Raw genomic sequence first — 19,198 nt, 5'->3', positions numbered from 1 at the left:
TCCTGTCTTCCACTGCCTCCAGCAGTTTGGTCAAACTCATGTTGGTCACTTCTCTAACACTGTCCAACCATCTCGTCCTCTGTCGTCCCCTTCTCCTTGTGCCCTCCATCTTTCCCAACATCAGGGTCTTTTCCAGGGAGTCTTCTCTTCTCATGAGGTGGCCAAAGTATTGGAGCCTCAGCTTCAGGATCTGTCCTTCCAGTGAGCACTCAGGGCTGATTTCCATTTTTGAGTGACCAGAACTCTACCTATTAGTCCAAGTGTGGTTGCACCCTTATATTATTTGGAGTTACATTTTCTGTCACTTTCCTAATCCTCCCTAACATACATCCTATTTTGTCTTTCTCTCATCTGGTGTGTTATGAACAGTAACAATTTAAATTTGAGGTCTTGCTGGCAATGTCTTCCTTGATTAAGAACCAGCAGGGGAAATCAATTTGCATTGTTGTATTGTTCCAAGGGGTAGGACCAACAGGTTCAAAGAAAGGATATTCCAACTACACATTAGGAATAACTTTCTTTCAGTAAGAGCTGTTTGACAGTGGAACAGACTCCCTCAGGAGGTAGTGGACTCTCCTTCATTGGAGATTTTTAAGCAGAGGTTGGGTGTCCATCTGTCAGGGATGCTTTAGCTGTGGTTCCTGCATTGCAGGGGGTTGGACTGAATAATAATAATAATAATAATAATAATAATAATAATAATAATAATAATTTATTTATACCCCACCCATCTGGGCAGCTTTCAACAGAATATTAAAATACAATAGTCTATTAAACATTAAAAGCTTCCCTAAACAGGGCTGCCTTCTGGTAGTTGTTTTTATCTTTGACATCTGGTGGGAGGGTGTTCCACAGGGTGGGTGCCACTACTGAGAAGGCCCTCTGCCTGGTTGCCTGTAACTTGGCTTCTCGCAGCGAGGGAACCACCAGAAGACCCTTGGCGCTGGGGCCTCAGTCTCCAGGCTGAACGATGGGGGTGGAGATGCTCCTTCAGATATACTGGACTGGGCTTTAGAGGTCACTACCAACACTTTGACCTGTGCTCGGAAACGTACTGAGAGCCAATGTAGGTCTTTCAGGACCGGTGTTATGTGGAATCTGCGGCCGCTCCCAGTCACCAGTCTAGCTGCCGCATTATATTATATTATTCTCAGTGTTTGTGAAAAACAGCATGCGCTTGTTGATTTAAACAGCTCAGCCATTGTGTACACAGAGTGAACACTCATTGAGCATTATGTGTGAATAGCTGAATGAATATGCAACACCCCTGAAACTGCATGCGGAAAACTGTGGGTTTAGAGCTCAACTATTTTTGTACAGATGGCACACTAATTGAATGCAAGCTACAAACACCCCTTATGCCTCACCACAAGCAGAGAAGCCTGGGTTGAATGCATTACAGGTTACAAAACTTGTAATCTCTCATTTCCCTTTACAGGTTCCTGTCTCTGGCGTCTGTCCTCTGTAAACTCTGATTCACATGTATTCCAAGCTAGCACAACACTCCTAAGGATGTTCGTATGTTCTCTCATTCATATCATATTTCTGACGAAAACAGAGAGTGTGTTTCTAGGAAAACTGCCAACCAAGTGGATACTGGGAACAGAGAGAGATTGCACGCACCGGGGTAATCAGAGGCAGAGTGGCTAGCAGAGCATGTTACACAGCAAATTTATAACTCTTAGCAGTGCTCAGAAATGCTATTGAGCAAGCAGAGATAGGGATCGAGCAGATGTAGCTTACTAGGATCACTTATGTCTCAGAAATTTTGGCAGGAGCTATTTGCACATAAGATTATTAATTAAATTACAGCAGACAAATTCTGTGACGGGTTGGACGCATGAACTTCCATTGTGTCAGTGCAGTGAAAGCCTATTATTTCCAGCTTTTTACAATAAGGACCTCTGGCTGTATTCCAGCTGGGCAGCCTCGCCGCACACCAGTGGGGCTTCTCCACTGCCGAGTCGTAAAAATAAATAAATAAATAAATAAATAAATAAATAAATAAACAACGCCCCTAAAGAACGTCCTCTGCATCTGCCAAATTCGTAGCCAGCACTGGAGCCCCATCCAATGATAAGCTAAGCAAAGTAAGAGTTTGAACTGTGGTTAAGTTTAAGCACATTTTAGAGAAAGGCTGGAAATGGCCCCACTTTTTGAGGAAGTTGTCCTTGTGAGGATACAGCCAGAGTCTTTGGCCACATCCATACTATGCATTAAAAGCACAAAGTACCCCAAGAAGGAGCACATCATGTTCTCTGCCAGAGGTACTACCCCTCCTCTAACAGTTGATACACTTCAGTGCTGCTGACACAGCAAAAACATAGTTTGGGGAGTGTGAGGAATGCTGGAATGGAACTTGTGAGTAGAGATCTTTAGTGCATCTACTTATGGGCCAAGATGGAAGCAGGGCATGTCTGGAGGCTGCATGGTGCAGGAACTTTCCAGAAGTTAAGCAAGTCCAGTCTGTGGTCCAGGCACTTCCTGAGCAGAAGGACCACCAGGGCACACCGTGTAGCCTACCATGAATTCTCTGGAGGAAAGGCAGGATTCCCAGTGCAATAATAAATTAAAAAACAAAGCACAGTCCTTATCACAGCTGTTAGACCTAACTGCCAAGCCACCTTGGGTGCTGTGTATAGCAGAAAAGTCAGGGAGAAGTTTCCTATAAATAACTAACTGAACAACAGAGTTTTGCAACTCCTTGTATGCAACGTGTAGACACAGGAGAAGGAGAACTGTGAAAGGATTTACAGCTCTTTCCGGAAGCTTCTGATATCCCTGGAGTAGAACTGCATCGCAATGTCCAAATAGTCATGTGTATTTTAGGGTACAGGGCTTGGCTATGGTGGAGTGGTACAAACAGTTGTTAATTAAGCTGTGTTCTGGAGCTGCGAGACACTAAACCTTTGACTTACATGGTTTGTGGTGTTTATCTTATGCCTTCAGTGGGGCATATTTACATTCTGCAGTTTAAGTACTCGGATGGGGGTGGATACTGTTTGTGATAATACTTGTTCACCTGTTCTCAACGTTACATGAATTCTAAATTCTAGAAGTGGCATTTAGTAGGCTGAATTAGTGAAACGTTTCAGTGTTCCAAACAAGACATATAACATATTATGAAGAACATTAAATTGAGTGAAAATAGTTTACACAGACTATTTAAAAGAATCCTAAACGGTACCGTAAACTAAAAAAGGAGCTTTCTGGGCCCTAATATATTAATGGTGCAGAGCCAACAAAAGTCAGCATGGTTCCATAGAGACTTGGGTTCAAATCCCAACTCCCATGCATGCAGTGGAACGGATGAATGATGGTGTTGCTCACACCAGAATTCCCAGTCTGCAAAAATGGAAACAGTGACCTGCCTTATAGAACCAGGAATTGCATGAAATATTACTCCCTACCAAGAGCTCAATGAGAGCCTGAGATCAGATCCAGAATCTGGTTTTGAAGAACGACATAGGCCCTGGGAATGAACAACTTGGAGCAGATGCAGAGCACACTTTCCTTTGTAAAAATGCCAGAGCTGCCCTGTTGAATCAGGTCAAAAAGCCAATCTAGTTGGGCAACTTGTTTACCCCAGTAGCCAACATACATCAGAAGAGCCCTGCTGAATGGGGTCAAAAACTCATCTAGTCCAGCATCGTGTTCTCACTGTGGCCAAGCAGATGCCTGTGTGAAGCCTGCAAATGGGACATGACCACAACAGTGCTCTCCCTGCTTGGGATTCACAGTATAATGCCTTCAACAGTTCACCTCACAAATAGACCCATGCAGAATTAGATAAACTAACAGGAAGGATTCGAAACCGGCGAGACCAGAAATTCACGGAAGACTGGAGTAAATTTACGGACTATTTGAAAAGTAATTGTGAAGAACAGACGACGTTTGTAGGGTTGCAAGAAGTTTTGTGAGGAGTTTGTTAGAGGTATTGTAAAAATGGACAAGGGGGAGGATGATTTGTTAAGAGATGTAAAGGCAATATAAAGTTAAGAAATGCATAAGAAGTGGTTAAAACAGTGGATCATCAGAGGTGCTGATGGAAGTCTAAAAAGACTGTATAAGTGATAAGTTTTGTGGTATATTTTATAATTTATATGTTAAAATTAATAAAAATTATAAAAAGAACTCACAAATAGACCTGAAAACCCCCTTTTCTGTTGTTGGAGACATGCTATGACCCCCTTTCCCATCCTTGTTCAGTGTGATTCTTGTCCCTAGCCCATGGGTGGCGATGGCAGTAGTGGGTGTTTGTTTGTTGCTGCCTTGACTGATGATTCTGGGAGTCAGTGTACCTGCTCTCTATTTGTCACATACCATTTGCTTCCCCTTCCAGGAATGCAAGGCTGGAAATGATGCCTCCCCAACTAAAGGGTAATTTTCTGATGCTTCAATTCCAATTCCACTTTTGCTTTGTTAAAAACTTCTGTGACTTCAATGGGACTTGGTTGCAAGCAACTGTGCTCTTAAGATCACAACCTTGGTGGATGGTCGCTGCTTGCTGCTCTGCTTTCATTGTTCAATTAATACCAGCATCTAGTGCAACAACCATCTCAAAATAAAAGAACAGCACAGGCAGAGGTTTGCTACCACCTCACTTTGAACCCAGTGCTTATTGAAAGAGCCTGCTCCTGTATTTGCCTGCAAGTTATTTAGCCATTAGGCTTCCGGCAAAAAATCAACCCAAGGGGGGGGAAATGTCTTTGGAAACGCTTCCTTGAGAAACACAGCACATCCATCACCAAGATACTTACTGTATTACGCAGTAAGATACAGACAGGGAGAAAACAGCAGGAACTTATGTTACAGGCACATATTTTTTTTGCCTGGTTTTAGTAATACGTTAAAGATGCAACCCTGCTGCAAAGGAAAACCTTATGTCCAATGGTGATGTTAGGAAATGCTGTTTCCCTCCCAAAATCTCTCCTATGCTTCTGAGTCGCAAGTCTCAGTATTAACATTACATGTTACACAATCTCTGAGGCTTTTTTGTTTCTTTTCTGGAACACGTTATGGCTATGCGCAAGGCTCACCAAAATCACAGCGTCTCTGAATCACAGACATCAGGCGTGCCATCAGGATGACAGATGCAATTTTTTCTTGGCGCAGCACAGGTATTATACATTGATGACCATCGCATGACTGTGCTGGCATTTATTTGTCACAGATGTGCAGGCAATGCCACCGCATCTGGGACGCAGCGCTGTCCTGAGGCTCTGTGGGGCTGGCAGGAAACGTGGGGCAAGCAGCTGCACTCAATGAACGCCATGGGTGCACCAGAACGTGATGAAAGACCCAACATGCCGCAAACAGTAAATACAGACTTCTTTCATATAAATCCCTCCAGGTAACTGCTGCAGCAAACGCTTGCCAAAATGGGCTCTAGCATCTACTCCATTCGCATTTATTCTGTACAGAGCTGACGCAGAAAGGAAAGTCTTTAGTGCTTTGAGGTTTTAAAAGGGAAGAAAATGGGGGAGGGGACTTAAACACTAGCTCACACAGGAGCCTGGTGTTATAAAGAAGTGATTGTGGCTTAGAACACAGCAGCAAGCATGGTCATGCTACACCTGAAATGTCAGAATTATCCCTAAATGATGGCAACACCCATTTTGTATTAATTGTTGGAAGATCCAACAGCAGCTCCATGTTTCAAAGGAATTCAATGGGCAGCACAAGCAGTTCTGGCATTTTAAGCATCAATCCACGTTCACCCAAATGAAAAAGTGGTCAACAATAATGCCATCATGCCCCCCATTCCGAATGATTATCTATGGAAGGCAGCGTCCATGCGGTATTAATACACACACCACAAACAAGCAGAGGATTACAAAAACCATCGTGTTGTTCCAGAAATTAAGAACCACAGAACTAATTTAATAACAGAAGATCTAATCAAACAAAGCTCAAGCCAGCTAAGCCTTAGATTTCAAATACACCAATTTAAAACTCTTTAGGGCCACATAATCATTTGTGAGAAAACCATCTAGCATAGATGAGAAAGGCCAGCAGAGAAAAAGCAATTTGCATCCCACCACCAGAAAGTTAATCTCTCATTTGCCTATATATTTGATCGCACTTGGGGGCAGGCATACAAGGAGCTGCAAGGCTGAATGGTGAAGTTAGATAACTTAGTCCCAAGTTGTTTCTGGTTCTACACAGTGCTTTTCTTCTAGAAAAAAATGTGCCGGTACTCACCATGAAGTTGTTACAGTTAAGTGCCACACTTTTAACCAGTGCTGGGGGTGGTACTGCGTACCCCTGAGTACCCCCAGGAAACAATGAGCTGGTTCTACAGGTGAATACCAGCACCTCAAATTGGGCTTAAAACCCCAATTTACAACACAGGATGCACATGTTCATATTATAAACAAACAAACATTGGGTAGAAAAAAATAGCCTTAACTGATTTTCTTTAAACTCTTGACTTACTTCGAAAGAGTGGGCTCTAGGATATATTTATTTCATAAAATTTCCATGCCACTTGCTTGTAAACAGCAAAACAAAACCTCAAAGCAGATGCTACCACTAAAAAAGCTCATGTGTGTGTGTGTGTTTATGTATAGATAAGATACTGAAGGAGAGAGATGTTCCCCTAACACAGTAGCTACATTGGGATGGTTACATCTTGGCTTAATAAGCCAAAATATGAACAAGTCTCATGGCCCCAAGTGCAGCTGCTTTGATGCTACCCTGCATGAATGGGAAATAAGCCAGGAAGTCTTCAACAAACTATAAACAGCTCCCAAACAGGGTAGAGTATGAAACCATGGTGTAAATTCGGCTTCATGCCTTCACTTGTCAGGAAGCCACTGACCACAGTTCCCTGGTTCCTGTTAAGGGACGCAGGTGGCGCTGTGGGTTAAACCACAGAGCCTAGGGCTTGCCGATCAGAAGGTCGGCGGTTCGAATCCCCGCAACGGGGTGAGCTCCCGCTGCTCGGTCCCTGCTCCTGCCCACCTAGCAGTTTGAAAGCACACCAAAAAGTGCAAGTAGATAAATAGGTACCACTCCGGTGGAAAGGTAAACAGCGTTTCCGTGCGCTGCTCTGGTTCTCCAGAAGTGGCTTAGTCATGCTGGCCACATGACCCGGAAGCTGTACGCCGGCTCCCTCGGCCAATAAAGCGAGATGAGCTCTGCAACCCCAGAGTCAGCCACGACTGGACCTAATGGTCAGGGGTCCCTTTACTATGGTTAACTGAATATTGCCTCATTTCCTGGCTTCTGTGAGGAAGAAGTGAAGGAACTGCATGCAAAACAGCAAGGGTTCTTCAGCTGGAAATACAATCGTCTCAATGAGGCTGCTTAATCATCAAAACCTCTTTGTGGTTTTCAAAACAATAAAACCAACTGATCCTCTGTGCATTATTTCCCTTCCCAGTCAAAAAATACTCACCTGACATGCTTGCCTTGTTCCTTCAGCATTTTCACTAAGTCAGCAATTGGATATTGAGCCTTTGCTGCACAAAGACCATAACCTGCAGAGAAGCAGAAAAGCCCAGATGCTGTGAAGTGCTTTACCAATGTCTCATGTATTTGCCAGGTTAACTGATGGACACGGAGAGAAACACACAAACTAAATTAACCACGCTGGCTGTCTTTACTTTCCCATGTATCCAATCTTCAACCAGAGAAACTTCTATTATGTGAGGGTTAGGGTTTTTGTTTTAGTACAGGTGATAATGAAATGATCGGCCCCAATAACAGTGGATACTGCTGCTAACTAGGAAGTATAATTTATGACACCCAGGCTAAAATTCCCATCACTTTTGACAAACTACAGTTCCCTGGGTTCTTTGAGGGAAGCCATGTGCTTGAAATGTATGGTGTGGGTATTACCTGAATGCAGCAAGTAATACAAGGAATGATAGGGAGAGAACCCAAACACTTAAGATTATTTATTCATGGAAATGCAACTATCTGACTTTTAGAAGACATCTGAAGGCAGCCCTGTTTAGGGAAGTTTTAAAGGATTGGTGTTTTATCATGTTTTTAATATTCTGTTGGAAGCAGCCCAAAGTGGGCGGGGTATAAATAATAAATTACAGTGGTACCTCTAGTTAAGTACTTAATTCGTTCTGGAGGTCCATTCTTAACCTGAAACTGTTCTTAACCTGAAGCACCACTTTAGCTAATGGGGCCTCCTGCTGCTGCTGCGCCGCTGCTGCACGATTTCTGTTCTTATCCTGAAGCAAAGTTCTTAACCTGAGGTACTATTTCTGGGTTAGCGGAGTCTGTAACCTGAAGCGTATGTAACCCAAGGTACCACTGTACATGTTGTTGTTGTTGTTGTTGCTGCTGTTGCTTTATTTTAATAAGGCACTAGTCACTAGGTGTGGATATGAAGTTAGGTTGGTAACAGTATTGGCTTGGCCATTGTCTTCCACAATATGTATTACAGTAGCAGAGCAAATGTTCTTAATTTGTGGATACTGTTCATCACATAGAATCTGGTTCTCATGGCACAGGCTACAAAAGCAGTAGTCATGAGCAGCAGCTTCAGTTTTACCAGGAGTGATGATGATGTTGCTGGCTTCCTTTATCATGTCAACGGCGCTGTCCACATTCACTTCTGTATGTGTGCCGGTTATTTCCATGGGTTTCCCACCAGCTGTCGAAGTAGTCCCATATCCACCAAGGATCACGTTAGCAAGAGAGCGATTCATGGCCTACGGGAGGCGAAAACAAAAACCCTGAATGCTTTAAACAAGTTGTCTTTTAAAATGCAATGAATACAGTTTTGTGAAGAAAAACTTCAGCATTTATTATTATTATTTTTAAGTTCTCCCTCTGTGGCTTTCTCCAAGTTTTTATTTCCGAGAGTTGTCGAAGCCTCAAGGTGACACCATTATGCAATATCAAACATGAGTCTTTCCCAAAGGCAACAGATGGTAACAAAGTTCAGGTCCTTGGAAAATACAAGGAGACAAATAACATCATGGGCTAGGAAAGATGAAAAAGTTGGAGATGAACTGGAAACAATGCTAACCTCCTATCAATTAAAAAAACAGGAGGTTGTAAGAAAAAACAGGAGGTTGTAAGTACAATTTAATGTCTACAAGAAGTTCCAGATGAATTAGTGATTCATTCATGCAGATTTGCTGCCACGCAGTGGCCATCCAAGTTATACCCTTAATGTTACTTAAAATAAAATAAAAAACCAGCAGGTTGCAAGCAGAGTCATTTTAGTTCTCTCCCTAAGCGAAACAGAATATGTTTGAAGTTTCTGTCAACAGTATATCAATGTGTAACATTTTAAGTAATGAAAAGTTAGCCAAGCAAAAATAAATAAAGAGAAATCACCCTGGCTGCATGCCTAGCAACTAAGGAACAGCTTCAAATGCATGGTATACTATAAAGGTAAAGGGACCCCTGACCATTAGGTCCAGTCGTGACCGACTCTGGGGTTGCGGAGCTCATCTCGCTTTATTGGCCGAGGGAGCCGGCGTACAGCTTCCAGGTCATGTGGCCAGCATGACTAAGCTGCTTCTGGCGAACCAGAGCAGCGCACGGAAACGCCGTTTACCTTCCCACCAGAGCAGTACCTATTTATCTACTTGCACTTTGACGTGCTTTCGAACTGCTAGGTTGGCAGGAGCAGGGACTGAGCAACGGGAGCTCACCCCGTTGCAGGGATTCGAACCGCCGACCTTCTGATCGGCAAGTCCTAGACTCTGTGGTTTAACCCACAGCGCCACCCGTGTCCCTTGCATGGTATACTACATCAGTATTAATACCATGTTCATGAGTCCTGGTTTCAGAGCTTTTAGGATATAATGTGCTTTAAGGATTTAAAAGACAGAATCAGTACAGTTGTACCTCGGGTTACATACGCTTCACGTTACATACGGTTCAGGTTACAGACTCTGATAACCCAGAAATAGTGCTTCAGGTTAAGAACAGAAATTGTGCTCCGGCAGCGCGGTGGCAGCAGGAGGCCCCATTAGCTAAAGTGGTGCTTCAGGTTAAGAACAGTTTCAGGTTAAGAACGGACCTCCGGAACGAATTAAGTACTTAACCCGAGGTACCACTGTACTCTGAATTGGGCAAACAGCTACAAAAGAAAAAGAGCCATGGGGAGAAACCAGGGTGGGTGGAAAATGACATGAATGAACAAGTTAAAAACACAAAGACTGAAGTTACAACACAAAACTCCCCCCCCCCCACAAACACACAAAGAAGGATTCAGTCTTCTCAGCGTATTGACGGGAGAAAGCACACGTCCACGTTTTCCTTACCACACACATGATATAAGACAGGATGGCACCAGAAGAGCCAATAAGCGCGCCCACAATTGTTAGCAAGTTGTTGTTGAGTAGGAATCCTTCAGCACAGAGTGCCCAGCCAGAATAGCTGTTCAGTACAGTAATGACGACGGGCATGTCAGCCCCGCCTATGGCTGCTGTTAAAGTGACACCCTGTGGAATGGAAATGAAACCAATAAATGAAAAGCAGACTGGCATATCAATTCTGCTCAAAACCATTCTGAATGATCTGCACAGCCCTTTCCTTTTCAAGTGTATCTAAATTATTCACCAAGGCTATTGAAAAAGCATGCCAAGACCAAACCATTGTTTTTGTAACTGTTATGCAATTCTATATATATAATATATGAAGCAGCCTCCCTAAACCACTGGAATTTCACCCAACATTGCTTTCAAGTCTGACTTTACAAAAAGAACTGGACCAAACTCAAGAACTTTGTGCATCTTTAAGCCAGGGGTTAGCACACTTTTCAGCAAGGGGCCGGTCCACTGGCCCTCAGACCTTGTGGGGGCCAGGACTATATTTTGGGGAAAAATATGAACGAATTCCTATGCCCCACAAATAACCCAGAGATGCATTTTAAATAAAAGGACACATTCTACTCATGTAAAAACACACTGATTCCCAGACCATCCGCAGGCCGGATTTAGAAGACGATTTGGCAGGATCCAGCCCTCGGGCCTTAGTTTGCCTACCCATGCTTTAAGCCAACAAATGTTGTTTCAAAAAAAAAAAAAGGAATGGGTGGACAGCCTTTTCTTTTTCTTTTTCTTTTTGTCAAGGTCTGCATTCCCTCAGAGGTAATCTCCTGGGGGTCGCACATCACAGTGGGTGGGGTCAAAGCCCAAACAGAGTGGGTCCACTCCCTCCCTTCCCTATTTCATTTCTCCCACCTTCACATCAAATTAGGTCAAGGAGCACAGGTGGCTAAACTGTGGAATAAAAAGATGCCGCACTGATTTCTTTGCATTGCTCTGTCTGGAAACTTTAGGGTTCTCCATAACCATACAACTGGCTGGCTTATAACCACTACCTTTCTTCAACTTTGTAGGAGTTCAGCATGCCTAGTAACAAATGTGATTTTTCTGCATCAGAGTTGACAGTTTGGCATTTTCACTAGAACGGCATTCCAAATCACCCCCTTCAAATCCCATGCTCACCATAACAGCAGATAGAGCAGACACAGACCCTAAACAGGTCAGTCCAGTTGTGTAACTAGGATCGATCATGTAGGGAATCATTCCTCCCACACTTGCAGTGAGTAAGCCGGCATTCAGTAAATGCCGGCCTGGTAAGAGGAGGGGGGCAGAATTCAGGATACCTGCAGTAAGTAAATAAGGAAGGAAGGAAGATCTTTCAATTCCTAGAATGGGCAACTTTAGAAAATCAGCAGCTTTAGGAGGAGGCAGAAGCCCACAGACCCAATATCAAGTTCCTCTTCTATTTCCATCTGCTCTACACTACTTTTGGCCCAATATCAACTCCATCTTCCATGGGCAACATCAACAGGAATCAATAGGATTCCAGAAGCAATGAAATACTAGGCCTGAAACGGATGTGGGTAACATTGCTGAACTACAACTCCCATCAGTCCCAGCAAGCATGACCAATGGCCAAGGATGATGGGAGGTGCAGTTCAGCAACACCTAGAGGCCCAATGGTTCCCCACACCTGGCCTACAACATCTTCCAATTATATACTTCAAACAATGAGCATAAGAATTGCTTTGATTGATCAGACCTATGGTCCATCTAGTACGACATTCTGCTTCCACGTATGGACACCTATGTATCATGGAAAATTCATAGGCGGGACAAGAAGTAATAGCCACAGCCCACTGTACATCTCCCAGAAAACAAGATACACCACAGATAACCCTCATGTTAATTGCATGAAGGGGCCAAGAATGTGCCAATTTTTAGACCCATCCCCCCAAATCTAAGGCTGCTCTCACCCCCCTCCATTGCAATGCTGGGGCATAATGTCTGAAGCAGGGTGCATCCCCTAAACACACAAGCTCTCTGCAAAACTTAAAACCCAGATCACCGAGAAAATGTATTGTGTAGGGAGGCTCTGTGTATAAAGCAGGCTTTCCACTTCAGATGTTATGTCCCATAACTCACAGCTGTCCATGGAGGCACAGGTCAATTCTGTATCCAGGGCAGCTGTCTACCAACTCCACCTGGTACGCAGGCTGAGACCCTACCTCCCCGCGGACTGTCTTGCCAGAGTGGTGCATGCTCTGGTTATCTCCCGCTTGGACTACTGCAATGCGCTCTACGTGGGGCTACCTTTGAAGGTGACTCGGAAACTACAACTAATCCAGAATGCGGCAGCTAGACTGGTGACTGGGGGCGGCCGCCGAGACCACATAACACCGGTCTTGAAAGACCTACATTGGCTCCCAGTATGTTTCCGAGCACAATTCAAAGTGCTGGTGTTGACCTTTAAAGCCCTAAACGGCCTCGGCCCAGTATACCTGAAGGAGCGTCTCCACCCCCATCGTTCTGCCTGGATGCTGAGGTCCAGCGCCGAGGGCCTTCTGGTGGTTCCCTCATTGCGAGAAGCAAAGCTTCAGGGAACCAGGCAGAGGGCCTTCTCGGTAGTGGCGCCTGCCCTGTGGAACGCCCTCCCATCGGATGTCAAAGCGATAAATAACTACCTGACATTCAGAAGACATCTTAAGGCAGCCCTATTCAGGGAAGTTTTTAATCTGTGATATCTTAGTGTATTTTTGGTTTTCTATGGAAGCCGCCCAGAGTGGCTGGGGAAACCCAGCCAGATGGGCGGGGTACAAATAATAAATTATTATTATTATTATTATCCCAGCAGATTATTATTCCAGGCTCCCATGAGAAAGGTGCCTCAGGTACCTCAAGCAAAGAATCAGAAGCTGCTGTGTGGGTCAACCAAGAATTGCTGGACTGGCAACAACCAGGCCCTGATTCAGCAGCTCGTAAATCTCTACAACAGGGTTGGGGAACCTGTGCCCCCCCACCCCAAGATGTTGCCAGGCGCCAACTCCTATCTGTTCCAGAAAGCACAAACAATGGTCAGAAATGATGCGAGTCATTGTCCAACAACATCTGGAAGGTTGCAGGTTCCCCATCCCTGCCCTAGATGTCAGGAAGAATGGCTCTATCACAGCCATACATGTTAGCTTTCTATTTGCAAGTGAATCTCTTATATGTGAAAATGTATTCGATCAACTTGAGTCTACACCTGCAGTCTGATATGGATACAGGACACAGGCTTACCACCTGAGCCAAAACCAAACCAAAGAGGAATGGTATGCACACATGCATACCAAAGAGTATGCAATCATGTGTACAAAGATGGATAGGATATGCCAAGGGACAGGAAGGGAAGGAAAAGAAGCAAATTTACCTTGGAGCTTTCCATAAGCGACGAGAGAGCCGCTGAAGGTTACACCTCCAATATATGTGCCAAGGTAAGCCACAATTTTGGTGAGGTTTGCAGCTGCATCAGTATCAAAGTGAGGATACTCAATCATGTACTCAGCAACGCAGGTGAGGACAGCAGCCAGGCCAACCAAGCTGTGGAAAGCAGCCACTAACTGAGGTAAATCCGAAATCTGGATACGTTTGGCAATTGTCAGACCTGTCAAGACACAAGTAGTAAACCATCAGATGCTGTGGTGTGTAAAGAGGAAGCTGTCCCTCAATGCAGAAACGTCTAAGCTAGAGACAGCATGCACTACAATACAAAAGTTTCTTCAGCAATAGCACAAATGTGCAGTCTCTGGTTTGCATTTCAAGCCTAATAAGAATATAGGAAGTGCTGGACACAACTGCAAGAAGGCCAGCAATGGCCAATATGGTCGCATCCAGATGTTGGGCTGCAAGTCCCATCAGCCTTAGCCAGTGTGGCCAATCGTCAAGGATGATGGGAGCTGTAGTCCAACAACATCTGGAGGGCATCACACCTGATCTAAGCACCTATTATCCAAGAAACTAAGGAGCTTCCCCCCCCCAAATTATTTTCTACTCCTGACTTCTACCCGGACACTGAGGTCCAGCACCGAGGGCTTTCTGGCGGTTCCCTCACTGTGAGAAGCCAAGTTACAGGGAACCAGGCAGAGGGCCTTCTCGGTAGTGGCACCCACCCTGTGGAACACCCTCCCACCAGATGTCAAAGAGAACAACTACCAGACTTTTAGAAGACATCTGAAGGCAGCCCTGTTTAGGGAAGCTTTTAATGTCTGATGTATTATAGTATTTTAATATTTTTTTGGAAGCTGCCCAGAGTGGCTAGGGAAGCCCAGCCAGATGGGCGGGGTATAAATAATAAATAATAAATAAATTATTATTATTATTATTATTATTATTATTATTATTATTATTCTATGATTTCATAGACTCTGTCCTTTAATTCTGATGATGGCTCTTGCTTGTCTTGACAGAGCATATAAAGCATGTTGTTTTTTGATCTGCCTACCACCCTTCATCCAAATATCACTGCACGGTTCACGACATAAAAATACAAAATGAGAACACAAAATACATAATAAAATGTTAAAAACAAATCAATAACCCCCCCCCTCCCACAGGCACATTTAAAAGACTACACAACTTTTCAAAGGCCTAGTTATAGAGAAATGTTTTCCCCTGGTGTCTAAGAAAGACACTCCCGACATCAGGAGGGGGTGGGGTTGCGGGCTCACGCCCCCAACAACAATCTCGCGGGGCTGGCGTCATCCCCGCGAGACCCAGGGATTCCCCAGCACATTAACATTCATTGCCTCAGCGCCAGCCAATCGGCTGGCGTTGGGGGCGGGCTTACCAGGTCCTCTTAAGGTCAGGGCAGCCCTGCCAGAGAAATGTTTTCCCCTGGTGTCTAAGAAATACTTAATGAAGGCACCAGGCAAGCCTTCCTAGGGAGTGCATTCCACAAATGGGGAACCACCACAGAAAAAGCCTCTTCCCATGTTGCTGCCCTCCGGACCTCTTGTGGAAGAGGTACATGAAGAAGGGCCTCAGATGATGACCACGGGGTCCAAGTCAGTTCATATGGGGAAAGAAGGTTCTTGAGGTATTGTGGCCCTGAGCCATTTAAGGCTTTATAGGTCAAAACCAGCACTTTGAACTGGCTCCTAAAACTAACTGACAGCCAGTGCAGTCAGGCCAGGATTAGTGTAATACTGTATGCTCAAAATGAGCTGAAGAATTATAAAGAAATATAAGAAACACATCTCAAAGTATTGTGAAGGTTGGGGCCAGCTCAAAGAATGAGGGGGTTCTAGTAGGCCCCATATCCTCTGCTGGTGGCGGGCCCTGCTGGACAACCAGAAACAGCCACTGCCTAATGTGTACAGTGGTACCTCAGGTTAAGAACTTAATTCATTCTGGAGGTCCGTTCTTAACCTGAGGTACCACTTTAGCTAACGGTGCCTCCCGCTGCCGCCACGCCATTTCTGTTCTCATCCAGAAGCGAAGTTCTTAACTGAGGTACTATTTTAGCTCTGCACTCACCTATTGTGCCACCAAGAGCCATTGCGCCCGACATCTGCGCCAGCAGCTCAGGGGATGGTTTTAGGCCTCCAAGAGTAGCTGCCATGCCCCCGGCAACACCCATCATGCCCAAAGCATTGCCAAGCCGAGCTGTTCCTTGGGTGGAGAGGCCAGCCAGAGCACCGACACAGCACAAGCCTGAACCCAGGTAGATCATCTTAAGAAGTGAAAATAATAATAATAAGAGTTTTTGAAAAAACATATAAAGCATCTGCAATTGCTGGACACCGTACCCCCAAAAAATAGAGGGTGAGAGGGTAATACAGGCCTCACCCACAGGCTTCAAATCCAAATGCAAAGACATACTGAGAAGGAGAGTTAAAGGAGAGTAAACCAGGACTGTTTGTGTATACCAAACAGAACCAGGAATGCTGAATGCCAAAGCACATAATTTGCTGCAAAGAATGATATATTGCACTCACTGCAATTATATGGAACAACTGCAGGATTACTAAATACGTCGGCACAACTGGGGCATTCTGGCACGAGCTGCAATGAATTTGGTTGGGGAACGGCATTCTTCACTGTGCCACAGATCTTATCTCCCCTGAAGTCCTCCGGCTCTCGCTTTGGGCTGGGAGCCTCAGAGAAGGCAGAAGAAATGCACGTTTTTCCTGCTTGCTTCTGCCTATCTCTGAAGCCAAGTGACAAATATCCACTTTGCCCTTCCACTGTGCAAACTAAAGGACTCTTAGGAGGACTTGGTGGAGACAGCAAGCCATGGCTGCCTACTAAGCCAAACCAATACGTGGGTCCTATTCTTTACTTAGAATGGGGGTTTAAGAACCCTCATCTTCTCTGCATTAGCAATTTGTTTGCATTATCATGTGCCATTCCCAAAGGTTCTGCAGTGTTTTCACCACAGAAGAATTGGGGCAAGCTGCAGCAAAAAAAAAAAAATGGGGGGGGGGATGACTCTCTTAGGTAGATAGAATTCAGCCTCACACAGCATGCATTTAAAGCACACACATGCAGAAATAATCTTGGAAACTGTAGTTTACACCTCTCAAAGAGATACAATTCTCAGCACCATTTAAAAACTACCGTTCCTAGATGTTGATGGGGGGGTGCAGTCTGTAATATGCCCCCGAAAACTGCCAATTTACATTTTCTGTATGCACTGAAAGAAAATGGTACCCTGGGTCCCCAAGAGATCTTCTTACCTGTTCAATGTTATACCCGCTATGGAGAGCTGCTGCATATCCTCCTATAAAAGTGCCAGCAGGCAACAGGTACAAGTAATTGTATTCGGGGGGATCAGTGGGGCGCTTGAACATATCCAGCATCCTCTGCGTGACTAGGAAACCACCTTTCCCATAAATAAAAGAAAAGAATATTTAGATTTCGAAACCAGCATAATGGTATTATTGAATGCTAGGAACATGGGCAATTGTTCTGAAGTTTAAGCCTCCGTTTAATAATAGAATCTCAGCCTCTCCTAGGGTGCTGGCATGGACTGGCTGGATGCAGAGGAGTGGGGAGAGGCAACAGCTGGGGAACCCCCCCCCAAGGGAAGATGGCTCAGAGCCCAGGGATTGGTGGTGGGATGATGATGATGAGTGATTAGAGAGGGAAGAAGGGGCAGACTGGGAGGAGGAGGTGGTGGAGGTGTTGGAAGGTGAGGAGGCAACAGGGTTGAGTGAGCAGGAAGAGTCTGCGGCAGAGGGCAGACCAGACTCAGAGGCAGGAGCAGGCACAGGAGACAGAGGCCGGCTGCTGAAGAATCCAGGGAGTCTCCCCTCTTGCTGTGACCAGCTTCCCTCAACCCCTGTTCACCCAGAACACAGAGAGAAATGAAAAAGGCAGAGGAAAGATTGGTTGTGTGCGGACACAGTCTACAACTGCTTGGGGAAAACCCTGGAGAGGAGGGATCAGGCAGCTGTGGGAAGGCGGGGACCTTCAGTCCTCATAACTGCTGCATTGGGGCAAGACATACTGGGAAGAGTTGCTGGGATGACTAGGCCTGAGTTGTTTTGGTCTCTTGAGTGAAGAGTTAACTTCACCGGCACTGTGTTTTTTTATTACTGACCTACGCTTGACTGTGGTTCCTGACAGGTTCGTCCTCATGCTATTGTGAATTATTATATGATGCATGCAAGAGGGGGAGGCTGAAACCAGAACCAGAACAAATGTTTAGCTATTACTGACTGGGGCATGGTCCATGTGAGTGGCATGGTATCAACACATGCCAAAACCAGAGGTCCAAGAGGACCTCAGTGCATATCTGTTGGAGCAGGAGAGAAATACAGTGCTGCTGATAGCTTGTGGATAAATAGCAGAGCAAGCCAGGCCTGGAATGGAAAGGTGACAGCTCAGTGGCAGAGCATCTGCTTTGCATGCAGAAGGTCCTAGGTTCAATCCCCACCAGGTATGGCTGGGAGAAACTCCTACCTGAAACCTTCGAGATCTGCTGCCAATCAGTGTAGACAATGCTGAGCTACAATGGTCTGGGCTCAGGCTAAGGCAGTTCATAGAAAAGCTCTCCAACACTGGCAAAGTCATCCTCATCATGGCCTTAGCTCACTGAGGAAGTTGCTTATACCATACCGAGTTATACCCATTGGTCCATTTAGCTCAGTATTATCTACATGGATGGTCAATGGCTCTCCAGAGTTTCAGACAGGAAGCCTCTCCCAGCCCTACCTGGAGATATCAGTGATTGAACCTAAGACCTGCATGCAAGGCAAACATGTAAGGCAAACATTCTGCCCCTGAGCTATATGGTCCTTGCTCTATAATGGTGACATTAGGACCAGTGATGGATCTTGTTGCCACTGCACAAGCTTAAGGACTCAGGTTTCTCATGAACAAATAACTAGAGGATCACAGCAATCGGTCAGAAACGTATTTCACTGGTTTCTCTCAATTTGGATACACAAGCATACCATACCTCTTGGCCATTGCAATTTGTGACATCACTGTTTTGGTTCAACATTCCTAAAGGCAATAAGCAAGAAAGCCAAAAGATAGTCCATACCTGCAATGTTGATAGAGGACACAAAAGCAGCAAGAACAGCAAGGCTTTGAGGCACATTATCAGGGAGATATTGTCCCCCCATCAGTGCCAATCCACCAACAGCTGTCAACCCTGTGGGGTGGAAAACAGCAGTTAAGTTCCTGTACAACAGGGGAAACTGATGCCAGTTGTTATATATGCCTCCTATTCAAGAATTGACAAACACCAACAGAGATTGTTGTGTTAGTGATCCTGTTTACAATGCTCTTGTTCTGGTTTCTAACATTCCTTCTACTGTGCATTAACTGTTGCCTTATGGAAGTGTGAGTTTTTGACTGATAGATTGCACTAAATTTCATTCACACCAGGAGGTTTGGTGTGACACAACAGCGAATATCACTGAACATTTCACCACCACCCAGACACAAACCCTTTAGTG

General features: G+C 44.9%; 1 protein-coding gene across 4 annotated transcripts in view; it reads right to left on the bottom strand.

Annotated features, from left to right (window-relative positions):
* NNT (nicotinamide nucleotide transhydrogenase) overlaps nucleotides 1-19,198 on the bottom strand; it is a 54,506-nt gene that overhangs the window by 8,972 nt on the left and 26,336 nt on the right. For all 4 annotated transcript variants that reach the window (XR_014539622.1, XM_083576041.1, XM_083576039.1 and 1 more), the window contains exons 12-19: nucleotides 18,781-18,891; nucleotides 16,967-17,112; nucleotides 15,765-15,960; nucleotides 13,660-13,893; nucleotides 11,433-11,593; nucleotides 10,245-10,424; nucleotides 8,516-8,675; nucleotides 7,403-7,484 (exon numbers count right to left, since the gene is read on the bottom strand). Coding sequence is in view for 3 of the 4 variants with exons in the window: in XM_083576041.1 (XP_083432167.1) it covers nucleotides 7,403-7,484; nucleotides 8,516-8,675; nucleotides 10,245-10,424; nucleotides 11,433-11,593; nucleotides 13,660-13,893; nucleotides 15,765-15,960; nucleotides 16,967-17,112; nucleotides 18,781-18,891 (1,270 nt within the window). In the remaining variant the exon portion in view is untranslated. The remainder of the gene's footprint in view (nucleotides 1-7,402; nucleotides 7,485-8,515; nucleotides 8,676-10,244; nucleotides 10,425-11,432; nucleotides 11,594-13,659; nucleotides 13,894-15,764; nucleotides 15,961-16,966; nucleotides 17,113-18,780; nucleotides 18,892-19,198) is intronic.

This window comes from Podarcis filfolensis, assembly GCF_964270895.1.
Source record: "Podarcis filfolensis genome assembly, chromosome: 11".
Taxonomy (NCBI): domain Eukaryota; kingdom Metazoa; phylum Chordata; class Lepidosauria; order Squamata; family Lacertidae; genus Podarcis; species Podarcis filfolensis.
This window is presented reverse-complemented; position numbering and strand designations above follow the sequence as displayed.